At 46.6% G+C, this 16,679-nt stretch overlaps 1 protein-coding gene across 1 annotated transcript in view; it reads right to left on the bottom strand.

Annotated features, from left to right (window-relative positions):
* Window positions 1-492: 492 nt before the first annotated feature.
* Window positions 493-16,679, bottom strand: part of T265_00946 (hypothetical protein) — a gene marked incomplete at both ends in the record, with an annotated part of 33,615 nt that continues 17,428 nt past the window's right edge. The window contains 2 exons of the mRNA XM_009164861.1: window positions 493-647; window positions 16,166-16,520. Of these exons, the coding sequence (XP_009163125.1) occupies window positions 493-647; window positions 16,166-16,520 (510 nt within the window). The remainder of the gene's footprint in view (window positions 648-16,165; window positions 16,521-16,679) is intronic.

Below are 16,679 nucleotides of genomic sequence, written 5' to 3'. Positions count from 1 at the left end.
AATTTTGGCCAGTGCTGCTCGTAGTTCTTTACGCATCTACTTTTCCTCGACCAGATTTGAGGTTGATCAAAGATTTGCGGCGAGCTTTCGCCTTCCTGGATTCTCGGGTGTTTTGGCGCGGTTTGAGCGGAAGAGTGTCTCTGTGAGGCCCTGAGCGCTGGGTGGTAGCACCAAGAATTAATGAATTTGGTGGCGTTTCCAGGAGGCTCGTTTTCGCGGAGGACTGCACCCTGAAGCCAGCCAGCAATTTTCTAATCTGGCGAACTTTATGTGGCTTGTTTAGCTGCAGTCGCTCTTCTTTCGCGTTTGTGTAGACACCCGATCCGCCTGCGATCAGCGTGGCCCACTGCATTTTCTAGGGGTTTTCCGGTTGGCTGTAGTAATGTTTATGGCTTTGGTTGTCAGGTTCCTGGGCGACGAGCAAGCTGAGAGGTCGCTTTTGACGGAGTGGAGCTGGAGATTGGCTTCGCTGCTTCTCCCCGCACATCTGACTTAGCCGTGGTCAGAGGCTATGGCTTTGGCGAGGAGTTCATGGCTGCACCTGTGTCGTCTCTTACGAAGATAAGCATTGATAACTCTGTGTACTTTGGGCTTGCTTGTGAGGTTTGCATCCTCCAGGGCATCTCTGCCTTTGTTGGGCGAGAGGCCTGTGATGCTCGAATAAAAACTGTTGTCCAGAGACGAGGCTAGTTTCGTTGGCCTGCTTTCGGAGCACAAGGGACTATGGTCACAATCGGCCTGGCCATGAGCTTGGGGTCGGCTGAGTTGGTGCCTAGCGGAAGCCTGTTTCGTGTTTTTACCTCCGATCTGCTGTGACCAAGCTTTCGCGCGCCTCGAGGGCGACCCTCAGATAGATGCCTGATCATTGGGTTGGCCTTTTGAATGGTGCCAGCCCGCATATGGGGAGGAAAGAATGACTATAAGCCCAAGAGTTCGCTTGCTTCCCTTCTGGGATAACCATTCTGCGTGGAGGGATTGATCAGTCTTGGTGAGGACACTACTGAGGATCGATTGTGCCAGCTTCGCTGGCGTGACCCCAGATTATCGATCTGTTCTCCCTTAAGCGCCTGTCCAGTAGAGACGAATCACAAACATTTTCAGGGCGAAATAAGCGCGTGTAAGACGGCCTGGCGGTTAAATGAACGTACGCTATTTGGGAGCACAAGGGGGTATGACCGCAATAGATTTGGTCATGAGTTTGGGGTTGGCTTAATTGGTGCCCGACGGAAGCCTGTTCCGTGCCACCATCCCTGACCTGCTGCAACTAAGATTTCGCTTGTCTAGAGGGCGATCCTCAGATAGGCGCCCGATCATTGGGTTGGCCTTTTGAATGCTGCCAGCCCGCTCCAAGATCTCCTGTACGTCAGATGGGGAAGAAAGTGTGATTAGAAGTTTAAGAGTTCGCTTATTGCCTTCTGGAGTAGCCATTCTGCGTGTAGCGATTTATCAGGCTTGGTGAGGACGTTGCTAAGGATCGATTGTGGCAGCTTCGCTGGCGTGGTTTTTCCAGAGAATGACACCCAGATTATCAATTTGGCTTCCCTTAGGCGCCTGTCCACTAGAGACGCTGTGGCGGTCTTTATAGCCAGATGGGCGGAGACAGTAGGCGAAGCCTACAAGCAATCCAGCCTCATATATCGACCTCAACATCGGAAAATTCCGCGAGATAATGGGAAGCCTTAGCCACAATCCGTCCACAATGGCCTCTTTGCTTGTGGACACAGTCATAGACAAGGGCCCAGACGCCAAAACCACAAACCTGACCACATCGAACAGGGAAATCCCTCGTACACCCGGTTGGTCACACTGATCGTGGGAGACTCGAGAATTCACACAAACACGGAAGAAAGACAAGTGCAGCTAAAAAATTTGGCTTCCGGCGCCTGTCCACTAGAGACGCTGTGGCGGTCTTTATAGCCAGATGGGCGGAGACAGTAGGCGAAGCCTACAAGCAATCCAGCCTCATATATCGACCTCAACATCGGAAAATTCCGCGAGATAATGGGAAGCCTTAGCCACAATCCGTCCACAATGGCCTCTTTGCTTGTGGACACAGTCATAGACAAGGGCCCAGACGCCAAAACCACAAACCTGACCACATCGAACAGGGAAATCCCTCGTACACCCGGTTGGTCACACTGATCGTGGGAGACTCGAGAATTCACACAAACACGGAAGAAAGACAAGTGCAGCTAAAAAAATCGCATGAAATTCGCCAAATCAGAAAACAGCTGCCTGGCCTTAAGGTGTAGTCCTTTAAGAAAACGAGCCCTATGTGAGCGTCACCAAAAAATACCTCTCGGTGCTGCTGCCCGGCAGTCAGGGTCTCTCGGTGACACCGTTTTGGTCAAACCACCCGAAAATGCCCAAGAAACCAAAAGGTGTACGTTTGTCTCAAATCCTCGTTCAACAGTAAATCTGGTCGATCAAAAGGCGATACTGAAGGAACTACAAGTAGCAGTGGTCGAACGTTTTGCCCACGGGATGAAACGTCGTTCCCCAAAGAATATGGGTCCACGCAAATGAAAAGTATTTCTCGGAACGACGAAGACAGGAGCAGACCATTATGCCTCACGGGCCTCTTCGGAGCCTTGGACGTCGCGCCCACAAGATACCACGCAGGACAACTACCATTCCTTCTGGATTCGGTCATCACTAACGAAAAGGCTTCGTTGATCAGGCGATAATTATTGTTCCACTTGAAAATAGCGACCACCTGTGCTAAGCTTTGATTTCATCTGCTATTGCGCCTGAAATACCGAACATCAAACGCGGATTTTAAACTTCTTCCGTGCAGACATTTCAGGAACACTCATCTTGAATTCGTCAAGCTGGGTCCACCTTCAGTGGAGAACTTGTATGGGACCATTGTCCAAGAAGTTCACGAGGCCTACGCGATATTCGTCCCAAAAAACCGGCACGCAGTCAGATGGGCTGTAAGCTACCTAAAGGGATTCGGCGGCTTCTAGAAAAAAGTCCCAAGTCTTTTCCAAAATATTGACTACCGGGGACTCAAAAGATGAGCTGGCATATCATAAAATGCGGAACCGTCGTAAATAGGAAATCCGCCAATGGGGCATACGGAAACAAAACACCATTCTAGATCTAACCAGGATAAACAGGATTGTGCTGTTCAAATTAATAAGGTATCGCTGCAGAAACAAGCCTTCTGTTTTATCCTTTGAAAACTGGACACGGGGAATCGAGGAGTGTCCCAGAAATTGTATCCGGGTTCTATAAGTAACACTAGGCAGGTCTATATTCAGCCCCGGCGTCTTAGCCACAACCAACCTTGTCAAGGCGTATCTACGAAAGGTTTCTAACGGAATCGGTTTTCAAGGTGGAAGTCCTTGGTCAGCTGTTGCACAAGATCAACCCATTCTGCGAATTGGGACTCGAATAGGTCTATCCAAATATCCTGACCGAAACGTTGTTTAAACTGGCAAATCATTTCTACAGGGTGTTTGGTTAATCGCTTTATGAAGGCCGCCTTACCCCTGGTTAGAAGGAGGCGACCGTTATGCCAATCTAGAAAACTGGTGACTGACTATCGCCTTGCAGCTGCAGGCCTACAAACCTTACTAGCGTACCATAGATCAACCCTGCGAATTGGGACTCGAATAGGTCTATCCAAATATCCTGACCGAAACGTTGTTTAAACTGGCAAATCATTTCTACAGGGTGTTTGGTTAATCGCTTTATGAAGGCCGCCTTACCCCTGGTTAGAAGGAGGCGACCGTTATGCCAATCTAGAAAACTGGTGACTGACTATCGCCTTGCAGCTGCAGGCCTACAAACCTTACTAGCGTACCATGCGAAATGACGAAACTCATTCTGAAGGAATCTATCCTGAGTCATCTTAATCCAACAACTTGCTACCTCCAGCTCAACACAGATTTCCCCAAAACCGTTCTCGCGTGACGAACATCCTTGTATTTATGGACAGCCTGACTCAAATCACCCGATCAAGTGCCACCCGTCCCGTTTTCCCACAATCTCGAAGTTTGCGGAATTTGGGGGAAATTTTTATCCGCGATAAGACTTTAGTGTCAAACAAAACAATCCTGTGGAAGCAGTGCCGACCTGACCTTCTCCGGCAGCGATCTGCTTTGGAGCTCCTCAAGACCACTTTCTGGAGCCTCTGCTGCTTCTGATGTAGGTCAACGACCTTGTAGATGTTCTTACAAGTCCATGTTTACTTTTTGCGGATGATGTGACATCCTGGGGTTCCAGTACCAGTGCCCTTTGAATGGATGTAGACGCTAAAACGCAGTGGTCGTTGGACAGTCACCTTTCTCTGAATGACAAAAAGTGTGTCCACATGTCATTTGGAGGAAACTCAGCGAATACCTTTGTTACGAATAGTGAGAAAAGACCAGAAGACATCACGAGAATAGGTGCCAAACTCCAAAATTGGCTTTCTTGCTGCACCATGAGAAGTCAGCTCACAGGGCGTTCGCTGTTTTACGGATGGTCCATCGCACACTCTCCCGCATTTCTCACATGGACTCCCAAATACTCCATGGGGCCTACGTAAGACTGCACCTTGAATATGCCGGCTAAGTGGTCTAGTCAGAATACACGAAAGACGTCACCCTCATCGAGCGTGTCCAGCAAGACGCCATGAAAATGGTTGCCGGTCGTAAATCCGTGGACTACGAAACGCGTCTCTCGGTGCATGACCTCTTTTACCTTGGGTATCGTCACTGGTCAAAAGTTTTCTCATTTCGGGTAGTAACTGCGCGGAACGACCTTCCTACGACGGCTGTTCAAGCTCCTCCTAGAACCCCGCTCAAAGTACTATCAGACAATTATTCATGCTAGTCAACGCACTGGCAAGCATACTGGCCTGCGCTGGGATCTTGCAGGACAGGGCTACATTACTTTTTCACTTGTGCCCTTCAAATGGACGAGAGCTGCTGAACGACACGAATAAAACCGACCCGAAAAACTTGGGAATAAGCCTCGATCCTGTGTGTCAGTCCGTAAATCCGTTAAAAGCTAAGACCACCGCCAGCTAGTTTGCCAGATTCATTACTGGCACCAAACCTTAACGAGCTCCTGGAAGTTGCTGAAAGAAATGATCGGGCGTGTTTTAAAGCAACCTCGTTTCGATCACCGGATTATGAAAAATTCGACTGTTTCTGAGAAAAATTGGGCCTGGCTTCTCCCCGACAGGTACAATATCTGGTGGCTGGAGTCATTTATTAATGCACAAACCGCATTTATGACTGCTTGGATGGCTTTCCACCTTGGAGATCTGGTGGCATACGCGAGGGATGAAAGCCTCGTGTGGTGGACGGGTACGCCCTGCAGGGAGGGTCGCCCTGTTACGTTGCGTTCGTATACTCGCCACCCCTCCAGTAGCACGGGTGTATCGCCCATCACCGGTGGTTCTGAGCCTGGCCTCTATTTCAGGATAACCAAAAAAGAGCAGCGTTGCAGTTCGTCTGTAGCTGGATTGGCCTCGTTCCGGTTTTCACTTGTCCCACAACACCAAGAAATACAAGCGGACGACAGCTGTCCGTCAGTTTGTTCTAAAATAATAATGAAAAAGAATATCAAATAACATTCATGTATGGAGTAGCCTGAGAGTACCCGTGAGGCCCATGGATAACGTCGACGTGCAAGGTGTTGCCACTCTCGTCTTAGTGGGCTCACACCACCCCTAGTCAGCTTCATCACTCAAACATAGCACGCATGTAATTTCGTCTTGTCATCTAGAGCAATCATATGCACAAAATGCTAATAACTTATGATTTCCTGACTACAAGCAGTCGCAGCTAGCTCTTAATGGCCGTCCTTTTGCCATGCACCATTCGTTTTCTGGAGTTGACAGCATTGACTCAGTGACTGGTGATCCTTAATCTTACTTTCCTGTTAGGCTGATGTGGTAGAACTCAGTTCAGCTACGATTCTTATCAATTACCTGGGAAGCTGTTGCTTGTCCGCTTTTTACTTGTCCACTGTCACTGCTCACATCAACCCCTCTTTCTGCACAACAAGGACCCGATTTCATGACGATTTGGTGAGCAAAAAATACCGTTCGTTCCCAACTAGTCCAACAGTTAGCTACCTCGACGACAAAATTTTCACCTAAAACGGGGCACCCACTCTGGTCAAACTGGTACTTGGCTTCTAGATCAGCAACGTATCCACCTTTCTTGGGTCAATTTAGCCTGCTGTCATCCCTTTTTAGATTTTTTCTATCGGTGCCCTTGTATCTCATGCCTCCTAACACCCGCCACGCGCTACTGCTTTCATTCTATTTCTTTCTAGTCGCTTATCTTCCCAAGTTTCAATCCTCGACTGCAGTTGCCTGGTGTACACTCACATAGTCCTCCAACAAAATGGAAATTATCCGTGAGCCTACATATTCATGGTTCCCTGTGTCAATCTTCGTCTCTCCCAGAACCAGCTGCCACCCAACCAACTGCGTATCCCCTCTCCGACCATTGACGACCATTACGGGGCTGTCCATAAACCGAAGCATTCATTTCCAATGATGGCATGGCACTGTCATCCCCAGTGAGATGGCACTCCCGCAACTATATTCTCCAGAATCTCGACCGCAGCCCCTCGACGACTCAAGCCTGTAGCCAGAACTTCGAGCAGTTCTCATCTGGCCCCGCCCCTGGGATGAGCTCTTCCGTACCCAATGAATTTTCGCTCAGATTTGGCTAGCCTGGCTTTTTTGCTGCAATTTCGGCTTGCCTGTTGCACAAGTTCAAATCCATATATGGAGTTCGGGTCCCCTTATGTATTAGCAACTTGCCCCCATACAACCTATTCCGCTGCACCTGACGTCCCTACAACAGTGCAACCAGTGAGTCTGCTTGCTTTCAGATTAAACCACATCTTTGAGACAAAACTTGCCATGTGCACCAAATTTGAATTATCCCATCCCCGTCCCCACCTTTGCTCGTTGTGACTCCGGCCATTCACCTAACCGCCCTAGGTCACTCATGGCCAGCAATGGTTTTCAGTTTTAGTTCATGCCACCTGACTGTCTTTGAACTAGTCGGACCACATACCCATTGTTCCCAACAAGTTGAGAAATAACCAATTATTACTATGCCATTGGGTGTTCCCCACTGTTTATGACATTGTCCTCTTTTTGTGTAATCCGCACCCCCACAAGTCCCCCAGTAATGCTCAATTCTGGCTGTAAAACTATGACCATGCCAGACGGTATGCTACTTACAAGTTGGGAATAAACCTTATTATTATTATCATTAGTTCAAAAGTTTTTCACAATCCGGGCTGTCCACCCTAGGTTCACAGTTGGCTCCTAGATCATAACGTGGATATTCAATGGACAGCTTTTTCTTTTCATCAGTCTACATCGGTGTCTGGGATTGATACTCACACTGCGTGCTCTGCCGCCTACACATACACCGTGTTACGCCACTTCAAACGTTGCAGTTGAGTGGCGGTTCTTATCTTCCGCCTTAAGCTGAACAATGGATATTTCGAAGCCATTTGACTGATCATTATTTACCATCAGTTTTCAGTGTACGGAAATATTCCTCATTTTTTGGCTTAGTGGGTTCAACGGAGAATACACCAATATACCTATCTGCGAAATTCTTATTTCCACAGGCATCAGCTATCCAAAAAGTCGTAACGATTGTCCTGTAAGCGCCACATTATCGAGATCAGTTTCGAAATCAGTTTCGCTTTCGTTCTTGCAAATTTGTGAAAGGATTCTTTCGCTGTTTAATCTATTTGCAGAGTCAACACGTATCTTCATGTTAAATTTTCTACTTTATCGTAACTTTTGGGTGATAAACTTTATCAAACTGCACTCCGTTTCTGCCACGCACTTAATTTCAACAATGAATCAAATTACTGCAAGCTGCTCTGCTACACAGCTGTCGGCGAACCATAACAAGTACGGACGAAATGGTTGTCCATCGTATTTTAGATGTAGAACCCAATATTCTGCCTACCGGGCATCCTGATCTACACAAAGGGAAGATAAGCCAATTATCTAACTCTCCTGACCAGTTTGCCTAAGCCGGAAAATACACCACAAATAACAACGCGGCCTGGATGAAAGTCCATAGAGAAGTTTCTCCCCTAAACCAATGCTTACAGCTATCCGTTCCAGGTGTGTTGGCTGCAAAGAAGGTTACCCAGCTATCTGATGCGGCAACGAAGACCGCCACGGTCTCTTTAGTGGCGCATGAGATCAGCAGGCTGATCGCCTGAAGGTCGCTCTTCAGAACTACCACGCCAACGAAAGTGGCACAATCGCTCCCTGTTGTCTTTATCGCGAAGCAGGACGATTAGGCGAAAAGGGCAGCGAGCGAACATTTGGGCCTCCAGTCACCAATTCCCCTGGCGCAGGCTGTCAGCATTCAAAAGGCCTACTCTATGCTCATGCACATACCCGAGGATCACTTCAAGAGCAGCGAAAGCTTGGCCATAACAGTTCTGCATGGGGAGCACGAAACAAGGTTACGTTTAGCGACAGTTCAGTAGAACCCAGCCTATGACCAATAGTAGTTGTGGAATCTCGTAGATCCTTAACAGCATGCCGACGCAGTTGACCGCGACTCCAGATTGCAGTTTCTACTAAACCGCGACAGGCATTGATTGCCGACAAAAGTGAAACAAGCTCCATCTGCCACTGGATCAGAAATCCAGAACCTCAGACGGGGATTCAGAAATTATCCCGTAGGGACTTCCTAGAAATTAGCAGAATATTGAGAAATTAAAACTGTGACCAGCTGCGATGGAAGAGTTATACAGGACCATTGCAATAATGATTCGTGGAGCTGGCGCCACCTTCGTCCTGAAGAAACTGGCGGGCAATCGGATAGAACAAAAGCTACCTCGAAGGATTTAGCATAGTCTGAAAATGAGATCCTAAAAATTTCTTCAAAAGATGTCTACATGTGACGCAGAAGAAACAGAACATTGTGCAAGCCTATGTTCTGCCACAGTGGTCTTGTTAAATTCAAACTTGTCAAGGCGTAGCTGCTAGCTGCCTCTAGGTGTCTTCGTCTTCACAGAGGTGGATATTCGTTGACCCATGCACAAGACGAACCACTTCCGAGCGTTGGGGTCAGACACTGTCCATCCAAGGATCCTGTATGAAACATCAGTCATGCTGGCAAACATTTCTACTGGGTATTTCGTCAGTCGCTCAACGGTGGCAACCTTCTCTCCGCTCGAAGATGAGCTATTGTCCACAAAGCTCTGGATAGACTGTCGCCCGGCAGCTGCAGGCCTATGTGCCTCGCTAGGGTACCTTGCAGGGTGGTGGAACGCATTATGACGTGAGCCATTTTAATCGCTCCACCGCCAAAAATTACTATCATTGGAGCAACTCAGATCCCTACCAAATCGCTCCTGCATGAATAACACCCATAGTTATGGACGGTTGTGGACGAAGGATCCATATAAGATGCCATATTTTTGACTTTCTCGAAGGCATGCACTTAAGTTCCACATGATCCGAAACTCCACATGCTCAAGTATTGTGGGATTAGAGTAGAAATTCAGCGTGAACATTCTCGGCCAAAGTGGGCTTGACTTCTTCGGTACTGGTCTCCAATAATAATATTAATAATAATATCTACTCCCAACTTGTGGGTGGCATGCCATCAGGTATGATCATACGTTTACGGTCAGAATAAAGCATTACTGGGGGGGGGGCTTCCAGGTACTGAGGATTGCACGAAAAAAGAGGACAGTGTCATAAGCAGTGGGCAATACCTGATGAAAAAATAATAGGTTCATTTCTCAATTTGTAGGGTGCATGCTGGTTGAGGCATTGTCGCGTCGTTATAACCTGAGCGCGGCAGGCAACAACAACACTATGAGGAAGGTACAATCAACGAGGCATGCTTATTACACGAAAAGTCATCGCAGTTGCAGAAACCGTGGGTAGCTGAGACAATAGGCATGAGGTCCGACCAGTTCAAAGATGATGCCGGCTGATATGAACTTAAAGCGAGAAGCATTGCTGGCCACGAGTAACCTTAGGCGGTTAAGTACATGGCCACAGTCACAACGAGCAAAGATCGAGGTGGAGATGGGATAATTCAAAGTGAAGCAAGTGACAAGTTTTGTCTCAAAAATGTTTTAACCTGAAACTTGGTAGACCCACATGCGCCACTGTTTTAGTCAGCGCGAGGGATGGGTTCGAGGGAGATATAGCGCTAATGCATAGGGCGAAACAAACACCGTGTATGGGATAGAACTTGTGAAAAAGGTAAACCGAAATTGCAGCAAAGTCTAGGTTGGGCAAATCCAAACGAATGTTTCGTCGGGTGGAGACGAACTCGTCCCAGACGCGGTTAAGGGCATGTGAAAAATATGCTCATATTTGCAATTACAGGCTCGAGTGGAAGGAGGTTGCGGTCGCAATTCTGAAGAAAGTAGTTGTAAGAGTGCCGCCACAGTAGGTACGGCAGTGCCACGCCATCATTGCACTAACATACCTTGGTTTATGGACAGCCCCGTAACGTTCATCAGGGATGTCACAGTCGGGGAGGGGATAGGCATTTCCGTGGCAGCTGGATCTGGGTTAGGTTAGATGATTGACTAGATGGGGTCAGGCCGATGCAGAGCCACGATTAATTTCCCTTCAGTTGGAGAACCATGTGAGTGTGGAGCGGGGACCATCCAGATTGTATGAATAACGGTTGTACAGGTCGCTTGGGCAACTGGAGCCGAAGTTTAAAGCTCGAGAAGTGGAGGGATGAGGAAAGGATGAGAGTAGTATCACCTGATGAGTGCCAGAAGGCATGAGATAAAACGGTGTCAAAAAATCTCAAAGCGGATGGTAGCGCGCCGAATGGACTCAGAAAATGGTGGATTTGTTTGCTGACCCAGAAACAAGTCGCTAGATGGGCCAGAGTAAGTGCCTAATTTTGGGAAGGCAAGGACTTTGTCGCCGTGGTAGCTAGCATGTAAGCTAGCCATTGAACTGGTTGGAACGGGCAATTACGTGGCGTGGTCTTAAGCTTACCAAAAGAATCCGAATATGAGGTCTCCATTGTGCAAAGAGGAAGTTACTGTGAACAGGGACAGTAATAAGTAAGTAAGCAAGTAATAATTGGGCAACAGCTTCAGAGGTACTGGATTCGAACCGTAGTTTAACTGAAATAAGAGTAAGGGCCTCCAGTTACCAAATCACTGTTGTCAGCTCCAAGAAACGAATTGTGTATTGCGAAAAACAGCCGTCAGGCGCTAACTGTGACTGCTAGTATGCAAGATATAATGAGGAATTTACATTTTATATGTACCTGATCGCTTCAGAGACCAAGAGTGAAGAACGTGGATGATGAAGTGGTCTTGGGGCGGTGCAACCCAACTAAGAATAAGATGGCAACACTTTGCACGTCGGAGTTAGCCGTAAGGCTCGCACAATATCTCAAGGCTGCGTTTTGTGACAACTTCCGTTTTTGGTCCGTGTGGACGACTTTCAGAAATTTTTTCAGGTTCACGTTTACTTTTCGCGGACGAATTAAAAAGAAAATTGATCCAGAAGACATTACAAGGATAAATGCCGAAACTGGCTCTTCAAATACGTCCTTCTCACTGCACAGAGGAAATTCGTCTCGTGCGCCGATCTGCGGATGATTTTGCTACCCCTCCACCTTATGGCCTTTATTCCACGGGGCCTACGACGGCTCACTCTTTGAATATGCCATCACTTTTTCTACTAGGGGCGCAACAAGAAAGTAACCCTCATTGAGTGCGCTCTGTGGGCTGCTACAAAGATTATTGTCGGCCTTAAATCTGCTAATTATGAGACTTATGGTGTGGTGCTTGTCCTATCTTCCATGGAATGTCGTCGCCTCCAAGGGACCTGGTACTTAATTGTGCCTTGTCTGAACAAGACTTGGCAAACGGCGTTTTTACCGTTGACTCAATTAACGCATTCCGCGTCATGGTGAAAGGTTTTCCAGGCTCAGGGAGCACACATTTAGCAAGCAACAGTTTTTATCATTTTCGGTGAATGCCGCGTGAAACTGAACAAGATTGGCAAACGGCGTTTTTACCGTTGACTCAATTAACGCATTCCGCGTCATGGTGAAAGGTTTTCCAGGCTCAGGGAGCACACATTTAGCAAGCAACAGTTTTTATCATTTTCGGTGAATGCCGCGTGAAATAACCGTCCGCATGCGGTTGTTCATATTGTGTCTAGTTTCCGATTCAAAGCACCTTCAGACACTTTTTCAGTTGAGTCCTTGCGCGGGAAAATTACCACCCCGCGCTGAGAAAATGAGAAGTCACGCTTTTCTTCGCTTTATCCGTTTAGGTGAACAGGAGCTGCCGAACGATAGTAACAAACCCAATCCATGAAAGCCTGGGTGGAGGCCTCTCTCAAGCAAAAGATAAAATCCACGTAATATGCAATGCGAGTTCCCTCTGGGTGGACGGATGTATATGCTACGTATGGAAGCGAATACGATCAGTGGCTATACGCGACCCGAGAACGTGCGCACAAATCCACAGTTATGACGTGAGCCTCACCACTCCTAGCGCAGAAAGCAGAAGACTAGACCTTCAGAGAAGGGCTTTTACTGCCTCAACCAAAGGCAACTTACGATGGGATCAACTTCACATATTTATACTTCGGGCGACCTTGGAAAGCGATAAATCAGTTAGCGCACACAAAGCCTTGCTGGCCCATAGGAAAGGGGTGCGGTCTTTTTAGATTGGGGTGCAACATGGCAAAAAAGGTGTAAAATTCAAAAATTCAAAATTGTAGAAAAAGCTTTAGCAATAACTCGAAAAATAAACGGTTTTGAGGATAGTGACATCCCCAACAATATAACGTTTGTATGCGTTATGGTCTTCGAACGTAACGAATTCGAATCTTTATTCACCACACGTTAGCACAACACAGTTATTGTGAGGCTTGCCTGGCTTCCAGCACATAGTCGGCGACAAATTGGTGCGTCCTGCACTACTGATGCCGGTACGAGTCTTTGTGGGTGATTCCATTTCCAGACATTCACAACCAATCCAGAGATGAGGCAGGGTTTCCAATGTCTGCATGTGGATTAATGGCATCCTGATGGAATATCACTCCCTTTGGAGAGGGCGACGTCATTTAGATTAGGTATGCTTCACAGCGATGCTGCCGGAAAACTGGGCCAACCGTTGAGTTTGATCATAATAACGGGGAACACTGTGACTTACGTTGATTACTTGTCTTAACTGCTAGACTCGTGACTAAGAGTGGCGATGATCAGTGTCAACTGTATATGATCGCCTAATTCAACGGACATCAACTGCTCTCCGTAATCATAGCTATCCGCGTTGTTGCTCTGTAGTTGTCTGGCTACCCAATAAGTTAGTTGATCAGGAGTATGTGGCAAAGAATTAAAATAATGACGCTAGGTTGGGTATACAAAAATAATGAGGTCAGATGAAACAGACTCACTAACAATTGTTCTTTTAAAATAGTTTGTCGTTGGCCCAGGTCAGCGAATAAACAACAATCCAATTATGTTGGTCCAGGGGTCTTCTTTTGAATAGTTCCCACATGTAATAGATTCCGAAGATGGTCTGAAATGTTTTCGCACCAGAGTTAGTACATGAGACTCGCGAATGGCTGCTGCAAGGCTAGGAAATCGATGTCCACCATCGTCTTTAATAGCGCTTCCACCCCTAAACTTTTCACAGCACACGGAGGCTACGTACAGAAAAATAGACATGCTGTCCAGGATGGCGTTAGATTTACAAACAAGCAAACAGCGCAATGAATAATTTAGTAAGATTTTTAGGATTTCGCTTCAACGGCTTTTGCTATTGGGAAGTTGGGGTTCACTGGTAATCAATAGGTGTGTGATGACTAATTGAACTGACTTTCTGTCAGGTAGATAGGCAGCAGCTAGCCTGTGGGTTTAACTTCCACGCATAGAGACCCACGAATGTCGCTGGATCATCCGTGACAAAACTATTTACCTACCTGCAAGACGCACACCCATTCGCGACGCTGATTATGAGGCTTTAATTATGCTTGACGGCCTTATCCACGAACCAGTGACGGCGCGTATTCGTCGTCATGACCGTGCTCAGAAATTATAAAGCTGTCATTGGCGAATTTTCTTAATTTTTTGAATGGAGTAATACAACCATTTTCCGCAAGTGAACATCTCTCGACCATGAGCCTGAAATGAAAAGACCTTGGTTGTATCTCAGGTAGAATTGCTCGGACGTCCTATCTTTATAAAGGCAAGCTTGTTACTTGCCTAACTAGTCCCACTGTGGATAATGCAAGATCTGTGTGTAAACTGATGTTGTAATGTCAGGATTTAGTGATACTGCTCATTATTGGACATCGAGAAATTTAAGCTAATGAGAGCTGTATACAAAGCATTCATAGGATCATGTGGCATAGACATGACCCCTAGCATTCACCGACTTAATGCGCCTTCAAACGTGTGCCTATGAATGAAGTCGTAGCGACAACCGAATGGGGGCGTCAGTACTTGGTGCCGAATCTGCTCATTTGGAGCAGTAAATCCTAAATTCACTCCACTTCTGCAAACTGTCATTTATACCGTGTAGTGTGATAGAAACAACAGCCCTGTCGTCCTCAGTGCCACTTGTTAACATCCCATACTCAACCACAGTAACGTACTCATGAAATAAAAGCCCCGTTCTTGGACACTGCTTATCAGCTACTGTGCTTGCATCCGTAAACTGAATCTTTGTAATCCTCAGCACCCGGTTGAAGCTAAAATAACCTTGAATCTCCGACACATAGAATGATGGAAGCTGTTTGCTGTCTCAGGCTACCCAGAGGTTCTTTTACGTATCTGTCGTGTGGGTTTTGGTCTTCTCAAAATTGTCATTCATGCTGAAGTTCGCCAACCATCATCACTCTAAACTATCAGAATACATGGACGACTACGACTTCCACTATAATGCGATGTAACTGTTTCTAATGATGATTTACTTGAGGGCTGCAAGAATGACTGTTCCTCGTTGCCACAGGGACATATATCCTTCAACCCACACTCAAGTATCATCCTCTCGTACTCTGCTACCCCTGCCCCCCCCCACGAGGCTTAAGATCGCACAGCTGATAGCTCTCGCTTCCACATCTGCCATTCTTCTAATGCAACCCCCAACTCTCATCCCGCCATCATACCGCACTTTCTGTAGTGGGTTAACACTGCTTCTCCTCGACTGATCCTGAACTCATGCTCAGGTGACCCTATTCCATATATTATTGTTCGTTCTCACGTTTTCATAATGTCAAAACACACAGAGAAAGTTTCAACAAACTATTGATTTGAACGGTTGGCTCGCCAATCTCAGCAAAAAAGAAATGAGAGCAGCTTTTGTCGAACGCCCGTACTGTTGGCTTTAGCTTGCTCCGAGTTTTAGCACATATCCCAGGAAATCCTCCTGTGAATCCGAAACACCGGTTGTGGCAGAATAAAAAGCACTGTTTCATGTGTAACTTAACGGAAGTCCCCAAAATGTATCCAGTGCAACTCCTATGAAGCAATGCCATAGGTCGTAACTGCGCCATGCTGAGGTTACTTCATCGTCCAAACATGTGAAACGACCTCACATTTCCCTTCGATCATTTGTACGTGGATGCTTCGAACCACTAGTTCCTGTGGTTTACACAACTTCTAAGATAAGTTGGCAATTCTTTTCGCGGACTATTCAGCATCAGAAAGCCGTCCATGTTCCCAGCCGGTAGTCAGATATTCACCGTAGCCTCTAACTGGTAACGTATCTTCCTTTGCAGTTCCCAATCCCACTTTCTGAATGGGCGTTAGGGACCTTTACAAAAACCATCTTGTGATAATTAGAATAGTGGCAGGTATCTTCTTGACTACGTACGCGTAGTATAGAAGTCCGAATATGGACGAATGAATGTCGTATATTCTCGTATATCGCGGGCGTACTATCAATCGCATCGCATCGCAAAGGCATATAAAAATACACTAAACAGAATGAATAGAATAGAGTCAATGTTCAACACATCAACCACACGTTGAATGAGCGTGCGGGTGTTTATAATCTCCAATAGGTTGGAACCTTAAACGTTCAGATCTTCTCAACGTCGGATTGTCAGGTTCAGTGTTTGTTTCATGCTCATCAGAACCATCTGTAAAAGAATCAGAAAGGTCATTGGTGTTTGAAGCAACAGACGTGTTGTCGCCAAACTGACCTCTAGCATTGAATTCGACCTGATCAACATGCCGTCTGTGACTTGAGAGATGTTCGAGGCCAAGAACCGTGACCATACGATTCCCGTTACTCCCACTAACAACACCACTAGTTGGACGTAGATCGTTACCTTTGAAAAATGTTACGTCGACAGTCCCAATGCATTCCAGGTTCGTGCGTAAGGATCTCGATTTGAATAGCTCTGCTGGACTCTTACCAGTAATTGAATGAGCACCATTCCTGTACTGCATCAAGAAATTATCAATACCTCGATCAAGATCATGGAAAGAAACGGGGGAAATAGAATTGATGGCAGATTTCAATGTTCGAACAAAATTTTCATCAAGTCCATTAGACTGTGGATGACGGGGAGCAGTAAATAAATGACGACAACCAAGTCCTTTTAACCAATATTCGAGAGATTTCGCTGTGAAGTGTGAGCCGTTATCAGTGACCAAAACAATTGGTACACCTTCACGACTAAATAGTTTCCTCAAAGCATACTGAGTAAACTC

This window comes from Opisthorchis viverrini (genome assembly GCF_000715545.1).
Source record: "Opisthorchis viverrini unplaced genomic scaffold opera_v5_10, whole genome shotgun sequence".
Lineage (NCBI taxonomy): Eukaryota > Metazoa > Platyhelminthes > Trematoda > Opisthorchiida > Opisthorchiidae > Opisthorchis > Opisthorchis viverrini.
Note: the sequence above shows the minus strand (reverse complement) of the source record. Positions and strands in the feature narration are given on the sequence as shown.